Source organism: Triplophysa dalaica, chromosome 5, assembly GCF_015846415.1.
Source record: "Triplophysa dalaica isolate WHDGS20190420 chromosome 5, ASM1584641v1, whole genome shotgun sequence".
Taxonomy (NCBI): domain Eukaryota; kingdom Metazoa; phylum Chordata; class Actinopteri; order Cypriniformes; family Nemacheilidae; genus Triplophysa; species Triplophysa dalaica.
In genome coordinates, this window is record NC_079546.1 from 3,582,724 (window position 1) to 3,597,465 (window position 14,742).

Consider the following 14,742-nt stretch of genomic DNA (forward strand, 5'->3'; position numbering starts at 1 on the left):
GACCTCCTATTACACGTCCGTACTCTTCATGTGTTTCAACAATTGCATTTCATTTGTAGCTGTTTTATTTCTCCTAAACATTTGTTAGTGAAACATGTCATACTTGATACTGAAAGGAAACACTTTCAGAACTTGATTGAATCTCCTCAGCAATGAAAGAGCAACATCTGAGCAATAATGAGAAGATCTTCATTAAAAACATGAGCGAGACTCTTACATGAAACATGTGTTCAATGACAACATCAACCTGTAAAATCCAGTGAACAGCTTTTGGGTTCCGCTTACTCCAGAACCTCAATCAGAACAATTTCAAGGTACCAAATCACAGATCCTTCATCTGTTTCCATAGGAACCATATATCTTCTTCGATGTATCCAATTGTGAGCGCTTACGCACACATCACGTGAGAAATCATACAGTACATGCTCCATACTTCCAACAAGCTCACAGTTTTTAAAGCTCATGAGTATTTCAGGTTGAATTGTGCGTCTTTTCTCCCTGGGGGAGTGTTGTGTGTTTTGAAGGAAAGTGACGGTCTGTAAGCAGCCTGAAATAAAAAGGCCCTCAGCAGCTAAAAGGACAAAAGGCACTTTCGAGATTTTAATTTGGGGAAAAAGCACATGACACAGAGCGGGAGCCTGCAGGCAGAGCCGGACCTCTGATGTCAGAAATGAGTTTCTCTCAGGCGGAAATCCATCACGCGTCTGCTCGTGCTTGATAAGCGATCGGAGGAAAACCCCCTCACTCACCCGCCAGGGCTAAAAATAGCAGGCTATTATAAGAACGGGAGGCGGAAGAGAGACGAATAAAACCCGGCGGGAGGAGAATAACACAGAAGCTTCCAGTGACAGACACAGCACTGATGTTGTTTTTAGAGCTTACTTTCTCTCCGCTAATGTGATTAAAAGTCTCTTCAGTCTCTACTGACTCTTGACTTACTTTCACTGATGTTTCATTCTCATCCAAAACAAACTGGTGCTCTGGTGCTCAGATGCTCTTTTACAGCTCAGGAGCTTTGATGGAGTTCTCCGTTCATGAAGAGTATGGAGGAGTAAAATGAATGTAGATTGTAGGTAAAATAATGTTTGAGTTCATACTGAGATCAATAATAGTGAGTTTTGATGGCAGACTTGACAAATCTGAGCTCAGTTTGACACATTGATGACATATCTTTTCAAACTCTGATGATATTTTTTGTGAGATTTCTGACTCTTTCTCTCGGAGAAATATCTGAGATGAGCCTTAAGCGAATCTCCATTGGCTCTTTGTTTATTCTCAATGATATCTGGGGGGGGGGATTATTTTAAAGAGATCTCATCTGTTATGTTATCTTAGAAGGCAGTTTAATGACGCTATCTATGTTGGCATCTCTCTAGGTTTGAGAACAAAGCCGATGGAGTTCTGTGGTGTCGCGTTTGAGTTTCGTGTCCGAGCATTCGCACGCCAGGTGTAGATTTAACCTTCTCTTCTTAACCTTGATAACGGTGTCGGTATTCTGTGGCGTTCCGTGTGCTCGCCGGGCGCCTGCCCATAAGGTCTCATTCATCTCTGTTGAGAAACACTATTTGTATGCAAATGATCCGAGCTTGCCGGCTGAATTGGGCTCATAATGGAGTTGTGTGACCATCTATCATCATGGGAGCAAAACTTTACACCACGCGCTTGCCATGCAGGTGTATGATCAGTATATCAAACGTGCCCCCTGATAACAGCTGACAGTGAGGAAGAGTGTTTTATCAGGATGTCCTTGTGCTGGCAGTCGAGGTCATGAACATGCTTGGAAAACCATTAATTTTTCATGAAGTTTTAGAGTTATTTCACCACAAGTTAGCACACCGCTGAGAGTTAAGTTTACTAAGGGTTTAGGGGTATTGTATCCCTAACCAAGTACGAGCAAGAAAAGTATCATAAACTTGACCGGAGGCTGTTATCAGCTGCCCAGCATCTCCTTCATCAACTGGAGTCCAATTTAAATACAAATGTGGACTAAAATAAAGAAACCACTCCCAATTTAACCTTATTTTTTTCCATTTCTGCATGTTTTATTGTGATTTAAGTCCAGTGTCTGTTCAACAGAAACACAAACCCCGAGAGTGACAAAAAGTCACCTGACAACATGCCAAAATGCATGAAAGCTGGCATTAAAAATTCAAGATTATTTCATCAAATATGATTTCTTTTTTAACTTTAATGCGTGTTAAACTTTAGGATTTTGTTGCTTAAAAATTTATAGGAAATAGTGTGACCAGTTTTTTAAATGCAAACAAAAAAATAGTTTTATTCGGAATTTATATATCAAATAAGTTTGAATACTACATTCAGAAAACTGAAAAAACTTTGGAATGGAGACAGGGTGGCCTGGGATTGGTTGATCATTTTATAAAGTTCCTTAACTCACAAAGCTACAAAAACAAACCTTACAAACATGACAGCTGCCTGTTATCCCGAGGTCTGTAGATCTGGATGGAGAGTTTAAAAAGTTCAACAGCAAATACTATGAGAATATTCTGCAATGTTTGACCTGTTTACTTAGGTCTAATGAAATGACGTTCACTTAGTTCTGAGAAAATAAGGAGCGGCCTTCTATCCAAGCAACAGCAAGATTTGCCAGGTGACAGACACTTTGGTCCTGAGAGCGGGAAGGCCATGAATTTGGTTTCTTAGGAGGCAGAAGATGCCACGCCAATCAACAGACCCTCATTATAACTGCGGTGTTAGAAATACACATTCGGTAAAAGTGCTCGCAGTATCTCTGGATCTTTCATATATGTCATATTCGCATACACACAATGATCTCCAGTGATGGTGTTTGTGCTAACAGGCGGCCGGCTTTAAATCAGCCCGGCTCATTTTCACATAATCAAAGTTTCACAGACACCGAGAAATGAAAGGAAGAGTACACAAACATGTTGTGAGAATTGATCGCACAGCAACAGCGCACAGAGATAATAAGCACTGCATACCGCTTCCCATGAGCCTCTGCTCTGATCTGACTCCTGCCTGATACAAAACACACACACATCAAGAGGCCACGCTAAATATTCAACGCTAAACTCCAGACTCGGAGGCTGAAGAATAACGCACAGATGTAGTGAAGTAAATGAGAACAACATGAATTTTAAACTTAATATACTAAAGATGTATTATATATAGTCTCAAAATAGCAAAGTTGAGTACACTAGATCTTCTTTTTGTGGTTTCCCGGACAGTGATTATCTTAAACTAGGACTAGGGTTTAGTTAAATTAGGACAATTAGTCTAGTCCGGAAACTGCCCCCTTAAGTTTACCTTAAGGAGTACTTAAAACTTTTTTTTGTATATTAAGTACAGAACTGAAGCATGAAAATAGAGCACTTTAAGTACATTTAAGTATTTAACTTCGTCAAAATATGCTGAATTTCTTGCATACAAAAACAAAACCCTTTAGGAAAATAAGCCCTAGTTTTATGGTATTTTTGAGGGATTGATCCCCATTTGTTCTTAATTTAACCCCTGATCTCACAGTAAAATTAAAACTTAATTATGGTTACTATAGTGAGATCATGGTAGATGAACTTCATAGACACTTTCTTAAAGAAGCTTTTTATAAATGACATATGTACTGTACCACGTTATTCCATTCCATTCCATTTTCTACCGCTTATCCGAACTACCTCGGGTCACGGGGAGCCTGCGCCTATCTCAGGACTCATCGGGCATCAAGGCAGGATACACCCTGGATGGAGTGCCAACCCATCACAGGGCACACACACTCACTCATTCACTCACACCCTACGGACAATTTTTTTGTACCACGTTATATTAATAGTAAATAAAACATTACACAAAAAAAGTACCTTGATACTACCATAGAATGCTTTTGTAGTATCATGTTAGAACCTACAGTATTTTTTGTGAACGGCAACTGAACATACATTTATTTTTATTAAACCATTATATTATTAACGGTGAAAAGACAACAAATGTACATGTGCTTTCTCATCTGGTTTGATTTGTCATGTTAGACTGTCCTCTACTGGTAAGCGTTGAAAGTGTCCACAGGGTGACTACAGATTCATGTTCAATGTTTTCTGTTCAGCTTACAATCATGACTTCTACTTGGTCCATTTTATTTGGAAATATCTTTCTATAGCAAATTGAAAAAAATGTAGATATAAAAAAAAGTTGTTCTAATACACCGTATACTAAAACCAATGCAACAAACACGTTTCTTTGTTTTTAATGATTTTTTTGCCATGCTACAAAAATAGAGTTGGCACTGATGGCAGAGGGTGTAACGGTACATATCACAAAATACACAATATTTTGTCTTTTTAAAAAATACAAACATTTTGCTAAACTGATGTCAATAATATCAAATGCACATATCAAAACTAGTTTCAGTACAGCGTTCATATATCGTGGAATACTTTCATAGGAATGTACGCTTTCAAACACAAATGCATCATTTCCTCAGGCACTGGAGAAAGGATGTGGCAAATTTCATTACCGCTTGATTGTTTCTACAACTATTACATGTGAATGTTCCTATATTTGCACACTTTTCCAAAAAGGTAGAAAATAAACGATATAATGCGATAAGCATGTACAATAAACTTTACAATATAAACTTATATAAACAGACAACCGTCTGCTGTCTGTTCCACATGCCGTAAACAGATGTGTCCACTGTATGGAAATCCACATTCAAAAAAACACAATCATGTTTAGTGCTAAGACACAGTGATGTGAAGTAATGTACATTCTCTGAGCCCTTCTGAAAACAGCTACATCCTCTCGTTTCTATCAAGAACCTTAATGCACCTGACCAAATCAAAATGTAGTGTTCCCGCAGATGACTTTCCTGCCTTCCTTTATAACACCACACACACCATGCAACACTGTTTTCTTTGTGAACTACCCATAAAGCCCAGATAAAATTATAGTAAGTATTGTCACCAAAATCCTCAATTCAATACTCCAATGTTTTAAATACAGCAATGCACAGATAACGAAACGTTTGGACGACATTGACAGCCAGTCATCATATCAAATATATAAATCCCAATTCCTGTGATGTTTTGAAAACAATGTCTTTACTATGAAACTCTAGAATTTATTCTGGTTTTCAAATAAAATAAAAAAAGGAAAGACATTTATGTACAATACAAAACAAACCATTTATCACCCGGCATTGAAAGATGAATATTTATATTCCTTCTTGTGCTTGGAATTAGAAAAATTAAGTCCTGTTTTTTCTGCTTGACACTGATAGGATTTCACTGATGTTGGCCGATACACGCATACAGTACATACTGCATCTCTATTAAGCCCATTCGTATTGTGGTTTCTTAGCAACTAAGAGAAGCGAGAAAGACGAAAAGATGATTTCTCACACAGAGCTGCTCAGAAAGATGTCTATGGTGACAGGCCCCTAACACACACACACACACACACACACACACACACGTACCTGCATGCTGCTTTACGAGTAAATGTAAGAGTAAATGTAAGCGTCTTTAAAGTGACCGCAGTGTACCGTGTGATTCTAAAATACCGTACTGAGCATGGTTTATTGCTCTCAAGTGCAAAATGAGTGAATTACAAAAGTATTTCCAACACTTTGATTTTGGAAACGAGAGAGAAAAACATCATAGCATTTGTGAATGAGGTCTGGAAAAGCATTGTAGTGTTTCCTCATCAATACCTGTCATGTTATTCTGTCGAGTACCTGCTGTTACCTCAGTGACCATCAAAGCAATTTACATTACATGTTTCAGACCTGTGTTCCTCCACCATAGATGATGGATGATGGATGTGTTCTGGTGTACATACTTCTACCGTGCATGCGAGGGAACTGAACAAAAACATGTTCGGGTCATAGTTCACCCTAAAATCAAATGAAAGAAAGAATGATATTTTGCTTGAATTATACATATTTTAAGGGCTTTATACATTCTGGATGTATATGTATGATTCTGATTTAAAAAAAATGAAGAATTATTGCCACAAATTCTTATTTCTTTGTTTTGGAAGTGAAATGTGACCTGAACATGTTTCTCATGATGATAAAAAAAATGACTTTTATTCCATCCAGATTCACTGTGGTCACATTGGTAGATCAGTACTGTTGTGTCGTGTTTTTCTGGACGTTCCATCATCTCGTGGCTGTGCTTTCTGAAGGTTTGACATGGCGGCCGTGCGCTCGATGTCTATAACAGCGTAGAGTTCTGTCCGGCGTGTGGGGGTGGCCGGTAAGGGCGTGGTGGGTGTTTTCGGGGTGTGAGGCCCACTGGAGTCTGATACTTTGTCCATCTCCAACTCAATGTAGTTGAGCTGCCGAAGCGGGTCACTCAACCCAAGCCTTCGGAAGTCAAAGTTAAAAACGATGGGCTGCGTACCAGAGTTCTGCGTGTGTGCGCTTAGGGGCATCGTAACGTTCTCTGTGTTAACGTAGTTATGCTGGGGATCAAGGGAATGCGACGGATGAAATCCATTGAGAGCGGGCGACTTGAGTTCCCCCTCGTCCTCCGCCCCACGGTAAGGTTTGCGAGTCTCCCACACGGGCGGCAGTGCCGGCAGGTTCTCATAGTTGAGCAGCGCTGTCCGCCTCTGGGCGGAGTTGTTGGCATTATTGGCATCGGGGAGAGGCACCGGGGGTCTCACGCGTCTAGCAACAGAGGATACAGAAGGGGCTGTGCCGTTATGCTGCTCGTATGACACCTCCTTTCGCTCATCGCTATCGTAACCTGTGTCGCAGTCTGTGGCGGGTCCGGTGCAGCCGTTCACAGTCTTGCCCGGAGTGCCGTTGGGTTCTATGCCAGAGCCGTTCGCTCCAAAATCCTGCCGTCTCTGCCGCTGAATGGGGGTGGGGCCTAAAACGAACTTGGCACCCTCTGGCTCCAAAACTACCCGTGGCTCAATCTCATTGGGGGAGGCTGGCAGCGGGTTCTCTGAATGAGACGGTCGGAGTTCCAGAGGGGCGTGTCCACTGCTACAACTGCGCCGCTCCTCTTGGAGACCCGTCGTGTTGACGTAAGTGTGCACCTGTGGACAGTACACACAATATTAATAAGAAGCATGTGAAATATATCTAAATTATCTAAAGAACTGATGACAATACTGCAATAAAAAAGCCAGACACATTATTTCCCAGAATGCCTTGCAGCACAGTTCATATGCCTACCGTCTCATCATTGAGCAGCAGTGGATGTGTTGACTCTTCCCCTACAGATGGTAACCGAGCACTGCCTACTGACGGGTGACGGCTTGAAGGTCTTGAAGAGGCGTCTCCGAATGACGGGTACCGCCCGATTCCATTAGCTACCGTTGGGACAGAGTAACCAGGAGCTGAAGAGAGAGCAGTTCAGAAGTCAGTTGGGTTCGGTCTGTGTGTAAGGGTTGGAGTAGCGTGTGCGTCAGTTTGGTCTTACTGGTGGGAGTGTGTGGTGTGACTGGAGGTTCTAACTCCAGCACGGGTTCCTCCACAACACTGATGCTGTTGTTGTGCATGATGTCCTGTAACATGTTGAAGATCTCCTCCGCCCGAACGCACTTAAATGCAAAGATCCCTAAACAAAGAGCGGGAGAGTTCTAGTAAAAGCAGAAGTGATATGATACAGTGAGCAGGATAATGTGAGTTAAAGTCTCACCTTGACCAGTCTGACAGCGCCGGCCGCTCTCAAAAGAGAAGAGGTTGGAGTCGTAACCATAGCGACGCAGACACAGGTAGGGCCACTTGACAGCATCTCGTTTGCGGGTGTGCAGAATGAGCTCTTCCTCGGTTAACTCCATCACTCCTGAGCCAAGCTCATTGCCATCATCATCCACGTTTATCACCTGCATACGCAGAACAACACAACTGTATCATCCTTATGTGATTGCTGCAATGCAGTGTCACTTTACTGTGTACATCTGTTCATTCAGACATTAACAGCAGGTAATAAAACGTGGGGATCTGTGTGTATGGGACATGTGACAAGTTCTGGTCATGAAAACATGACATTAAACATCTGTTCACTGATGATGATGTTCACCTTGAACTTGTTGTGATGGTTGAGGTCGATCTCTTTCTCGGGACAGCTACAACAGCTCCCCATGTCGCCGTCAACACACCATTGGACCCCTGCGTGACAGACACATGTGATGAGAGAGGGAAGATGACAAGTTGATTGTAGGTCTGTCTTTGGTCAAAGTGGCCAGCAGAGGGCGATGTGATGCTTACCTACAGCCAGCCATCAACGATTCTGCTCTACTCGTCAACACAGTACCGTCACACCTCAACATCCTTAACATCCAGCATGAGTTTGTGTTACAGAGAGAGATCAGCTGCCTGTGGAGGAGAGAGGGAGAAGGGGAACGTTACAAATATGCCCATATGTATGTCTATGCATTATTTACACTACGTAACTGTACCACATCCTTAAAACCAGATTATGCATATGCAAATTACACATTATCTACACACTAGATTTTTCTGTGCCCATTAGGTCAGGTGTTATACAGGTATATGCAGGTTTTTGTGTCCATCGTTTTACTCTCTAAGCAATACGTCTTTAAGATGGAGTGTCAAGTTCAAAGAAAATCAACATCCCATGTGAACAACCCTTTGCTAAGCATAGAAAATAAGCAGTTGCTGGCTAAAAACAGAAGAGGTTAGATAAGAATTTGCTGGATGAGATCTCATGATAAATAATTGATGAGCTCCAGGAAATCTTTTCAAAAGAGATCAACTTAAAGATTGTTTTCAATCCCAAATTCGTACATTATTTAAGGTGTACAAAATCCCCGACCCAGCATCTGTCACTGAAGTTCATGAAAATGCTATCAGAAAGGTTTATACAGGAATGATGAGAATGTTCGGCAGATCCACACTCCTCTGGATGGATCAGTGGCCGTCTCTATGCTGCGTGTCAAGATTCACTCATTTTTGCTGCATGTTTGGGCAATTATCACCACACGTAACGAGGGAGGTCAGGACTAAACCGCAGTGCATGAGTCAGACGGAGCTGCTTACTTATAAAAATGAATCTTAACTAATACCTTCATAACACTAAAAGCTTCCACCAAATGATTTGCAGGTCAACATGTACTACAGACAAAGAAAAACATGCATGAGGCATGGATACTGCTTACTACATACTCCGAAGTGAAAGATGGACTTATTCTAAAATGCTTTCACTGAAACCACATGGGATCGCTCCTGGTAAGACTGCACCCCTTTGACATCATCACTCTCACACACACCCACAGTGGGCTATATGTGTGTGTTACTGGCCATGTGATGACTGAAGCCACAGTGTCTCTCCCCCGCACAATGTTCGCATTCCACAGGGCACAGGGTGTGGATGCAGAGGTAGGATTTTTTTCACCACAAAAATACCTTTCTATCTCTCTCTCTTAATCTTCTGCTCAGCCAGTCCCGCTCTATTGGTTCTGCAGAGGCTTGTCATACAGAAGCCAAACGTGACTCACTGGATTTGCATTCTGGGAACGACGCGGGGTCACTGGAGCACTGCAGTTTTATTCTGCATTGGTGAAGAATTCTAACAGTATAAACACTCAGCTGGAAAGAATGAGTCAGGAGACGCCACTTAACTAGCACTTTACAGGCCGAATTAACAGCCATTTGAAGCCATCGCGTGTGATTTAGTTCAGCACCTTGCCAATTTCCTCATTACCTGTACATATCAATACATCAGCCATACCGGGTCGATGTAGACCCGTATTCCCACAATACAGCATCACAATCCAACCTTTATATCTGTCACATTCAGGAGCATCATTTAAATCTTCTTGTAATGGTGTGAAATGCCTGCAGGTCTACAAAACTAGATTTTTTTATCAAAATAATGATAAGCAGGGCTGATGCTGCAGAATCAAACCAAGAGATGTGTCGATAGCGAGACAAAAACTCAAAGAACTTCTGTTCATGCAGAATGGCCGTAATAGATTGAATTGTGAGTGATGGGGTAGGGATGTGCGCTGTTAAAATGATGCTGGAAAGTCATGAGTGGGGGATTAGCAAGAGCTACACCTTTGAACATGGCATTCCAACCTTGGGAAAAACAAGTCCCACTCTCAGCTACCCTTCAATAACACGCTTCTTCCTTATGGAACGCGACCGTGTCCCAACTCAGAAATAAAGATACACTTCTTTCCTTCGTGCTGGAATGTAAACACCACTTAAAATTGGGTTTCTCAGGGTTTGGGGTTTGGACAAATAGAATGCAGAAATGCACGCTAGCTCTGAACAGGCTATTCCCAGGGAGGGCTATAGATATGACAGACAGCTTGTCTCCAACTGGCAGTGAATAAACGCCAGACACACCTACTCATTAGGTCTAAGATTTATTTCGATTTTAATGGCTCTGACAGCCAAACAGCCCAGACAGGCATTAGATGATTCTGGCTGGGGAAGAAAAAGAATTCTAAGCTCTTATCCGTGCTCAAAAACACACAAGGAAAAAAACAAATCTAGTATTGATCTCTGGATGGAGGGGAAACTTCAACAGCTTGTCTTCCAGTGACAGTGATAAATCTTCGTCAGAGTCAGAACTGGACAAGAGTTTCATCTCATCCAGTGGATAAACAGGAGGAATTGGTGTTTTCTAATACAGACATTCAAGGCTAAAGCTATTGTGTTTGCATGTAAAGCAGAATACTCTGCCCACTCCTGCACATGTAACTGAAGAAAAATGTGCAGTATTGCAGAAGAGTGGTGTGAGGAAAATCCAATACAACAATTACAGTGTTATATGGTCATTTTATTAATCCCCCAAAAATAGTTTTACGAAAACAAATCCCATGAATGAAATATTTGACAACTCCAAGGTATTTTGTCTCTTGATTCCTCACTTTCAAATTGCAGACCATGGTATTGCCAAATCTTTACCAGTTTACATATTTCGGCGGTCATGCTGTATATACAGTAATAACGCCCAGCCCTGTAGATATGACACAGATGGAGAAATAAGTAAGCAACAGGATGATTCATTTTTGGGTGGCCTGAGGTCACAGTCCACTGGGAAACTATTTGCATTGTGTGCAGTGGGAAGAATAGAAAAAAATAATCTGTATTCATTAACATGCTAATTGCAGACCCACAATAAGGCGGTAAATATGATCAGCCATATGTGTAGAGACAGACAGAGAGGGAGAGAAAGTTCTTCTCTGGTTCTTCCGTGTCACCCCGGTAACCCAGCACTCCCAGTATGGCCAGCTGGGGTACACTGAGCGACTCACACACTTCAAACAAGCCTGCTAGAGTTTACTTTAACTCCCAGCAGAAAGACAGAGAAACAGAGACGCCGTGTCAGTGCGGGGGAGGTCGAACAAGAGGTTTTCTTTAAACTCGCACTAGCTGAAAAAAAGATGGAAAACAAACATTTAACTATGAAGTAGAAATTTTGAGTTCATGTTTCAATGTTCTTTTTATATATATCCTTTATTAAGGATTGTTTTGGCCAAGGCATATTCTTTGACGGCTTAATTGCGACCAACCCTTTAAACTGTTCTGAAAAAATGAGGAAAATACGCAATAAGTAAAATAGTAGCTATTAGCTCTTCACATAGCAAACAAGCTTAAGCTTGTGTGGGAGGCGTAAGATCTGAAAGAGAGTGGACGACCTCACTGCATGATTCTTCTTCTTGAGACAGAGAGAGAGAAAGGGGGGATGGCTAAAGACAGTCAATCCGAAATAAACATATCAACCTCAGGTCAGTTTGACTCAGTGAGGGCAGACGTCAGAGAGGTCGACCGCTGACCCCGTGAGAGCACTGCTTCAAAAGCCGCTGTCCTTCCAAAATCATTATTTAAACTCCCACTCTGTGATTCCTATTGTCTGCAGCACATGATGATTACAGTGCAAGCCGGGAGTCTGCAAGAAAATCTTTCAGCTATTTATTAGAGGAACCTATCCAGAATGTTACAGAAATAATCACAAAACCGACAAAAGCCCTGGTTTTGTTTGCATATCATTTGTCTCTTTATTGCTCATCGCAAAGTAGTTTGCAAGAAAATAAACTATGTCCATGTGACATTAAAGACATGTAGCCATAGGGATGCCCTTATAACTATACAGCATTCAAGTGTGACTCCAGTGTAATGTTAAGACAGATACACTTTTTAAGTTCAAGGGACTAGTATTTCAGCTGTATTTTACTATGCCTGCCTAATACACCGACACCTAACTAACTATCAATTAGTTGTGGCAGCCCAAATGAACACACTACACCCACCACGTCACATGTACATTTTAGCGATTAGTTTCAACATTTCTTTCAAACTGTGCAATGAAAGCAATCGAGCCCACGCACAAGCACAGATCAAGCAGATGACATCCCAAACATTACAACACATAATACAGAGCATAAGACACAGCTCATGGTCACAGCAGATATGCTTTTATTTCACCAATATTAATAAAGACCAGTTAATGTTTTTAAAGCTTCTCACAGCTGATAAGAATGAAATGATTTGAAGTGCGTCAGAGAAAACGTCAAAACGTAATAACTGGAAACCGTAAGGGCAGTGCTGAGTCACTGGGCAAACAGGAGAAACACAGTCACTCCGTCAGCTCACACACAGATTTGAGGGAACGTGTCTATTCGGCATAATGTAAATGGACACCTTTTAAAGATCCACTGCAGTTTTTTCACTTCTTTGTCTTCCTATCTGGATCTTCACATCTGCACAAGCAGAGATGCGACCTCAGCAGAGCTCATACAATCCCTGAACAGCGTATTTCAGTTTTCCAGGTTTATGCTGTGGGTGGTGGCGTTCCTGACCGTCACACCCAAAGCTCCTTCACTTAAGTGCAATCTTTTAGTCAGGTCATGACTATATCAACCGTAACTCCTGGTGTGGTGACACAGAGTACACCCTTTAAAAAAGGAGCCTTAGAGCTCCATCCCATAACACAAGCACAATATCAATTCCCAGGCATGTGACTAAGAGGTGCAAGACTCTGGTGGTCTGTTCTTAGGGTCGCGGAGAACAGCAACACTAGATCATGCGAAAAATAACATGCAATAGACTACAACCAACACAGACTCAATTGGAGCGAGAATGAACATGGATTGTGATGGTAGTGTATACAGTGCAAACCGGCCAGGAACCCCATAATTCTTCACTAGTTTATACAATAAATGTTGGTGATGAAACTTTACGAATCCGACCCTGTAAGTAATGCGTCATTTTAGTTCTTCTTGTCATGGAGTGCAGTACTGTTCACAGATGAGCAAACATTAAATACCTTGATTACATTTACTCTGGAAAAACAAATAAACACCAATGACCGATGAAACTGTGTTTATAAAAAAATGTTTTGTTTAATACCATCAATGCGTTTGCTGTTATAACCCTCAGAATACAAACAAATAAACAATTAGTCTGTGCTTATTTATAAACTTAATTCTCGAATCAAAGTAGACTGATATCACATTAAATGATTTTGCTATATAATACTCAATGAGTTGGTAAGCAAACTCTTCATAGTCACCAAGTAACCATTTCACTGTTAACTATAACTCATTTGATAACAATATTGATTTTGAATCATTTAATGATGTCTTACTGCATCAGTAAGACATGATGGGACTTTCTGCGTCAGAAATACACAAACCAAAGTATACACTCTATACTCTATACTATAAACTTGGTCACATTTTATGATAAAATCTGTGTAACGTTAACTCTCTGAGCACACACACTAGCGTTAAAGATGCCTGAACACACAGAGCTCATACTTTACTACACCGGTTTACAAAACAACTTTTAATCTTAGTTTTTACAACAAAGTAACACGCCCAGCAAATAAAATCAGATGTAAATCGCGAAGAATTGGTTGAACTGCATTATATAATACACATCGATGCTACTATGCTAATTACTTAGCCCGCTAACAAATAATCACAGCCAAAGTGGATTTAATTCACGAAATATAACGTAAATGTATACTTACTATAGTCATTTCTCTAAGGGTGAGCTCACCGAGTGTCTTTTTATGTTGATAAGGGCGATAAATCCGTGTTTTTCCAGTCGGATGTGTAAAATCTCTTCACAGGACTCATCGCCCGTATCAAAACTCCCTCAACCACCAAAACAGCGAAACTTTTTCATCTGTCCATCTCCCGCATTCCAGAAGCAGGACGGAAAGAATAACGCTTAAAATAGCTTTTCCCACGCAGGCGTCTGATGTGTGCCTGTTTTCGCTGTTTTATATGTAAATAAATGGGATAAATTCGGTTGATCGACAGCAGTAGAAAGTGAAGGCGCTCGCGCACACTCGATGTGAGCTCGCGCAGCCTCTACTCTCACCCCCATCAGGCCCTAGAGAGAGAGGGAGGGAGGGAGAGGGAGAGAGAGAGAGATTTCATTTATTTACTTACATACACTTTATTATATATTTCAATCTATATTTAGGCCTTACTCAGCATAACTTATTTTAATTTTAACTTATTTTAACTGTACTGTTTGTACTTATTGTATGTCTCTTGTTATATCTTCAATGCTTTGGCAACATTTGATATTTATATTTTATTTCCATATTTCCGTTGTTTACTTAGATATACTTTATTTTATATTTCAATCTATATTTAGCCCTTACTCAGCATCTTATTTTAATTTTACTCTAATGTTTTGCTTATTGTATGTCTATTGTTATATGTTCAATGCTTTTGCAACATTGTAAGAACACGCAATCGTGCCAATAGAGTACCATTGAAAATTAAGAGAGAGAGAAAGATTTGACTTTTTAACAC

At 40.9% G+C, this 14,742-nt stretch overlaps 1 protein-coding gene across 1 annotated transcript; it reads right to left on the reverse strand.

Moving 5' to 3' along the window:
• Nucleotides 1-4,203: 4,203 nt before the first annotated feature.
• On the reverse strand, nucleotides 4,204-14,287 carry frs2a (fibroblast growth factor receptor substrate 2a). The gene is made up of 7 exons (XM_056749200.1): nucleotides 13,944-14,287; nucleotides 8,204-8,311; nucleotides 8,016-8,104; nucleotides 7,632-7,818; nucleotides 7,413-7,550; nucleotides 7,166-7,329; nucleotides 4,204-7,026 (listed from the first exon to the last, which is right to left on the reverse strand). Exons 3-7 carry the CDS (start codon nucleotides 8,076-8,078, stop codon nucleotides 6,088-6,090), a joined length of 1,491 nt encoding a protein of 496 aa, XP_056605178.1. The 5' UTR covers nucleotides 8,079-8,104; nucleotides 8,204-8,311; nucleotides 13,944-14,287; the 3' UTR covers nucleotides 4,204-6,087.
• Between the last annotated feature and the right edge of the window lie 455 nt (nucleotides 14,288-14,742).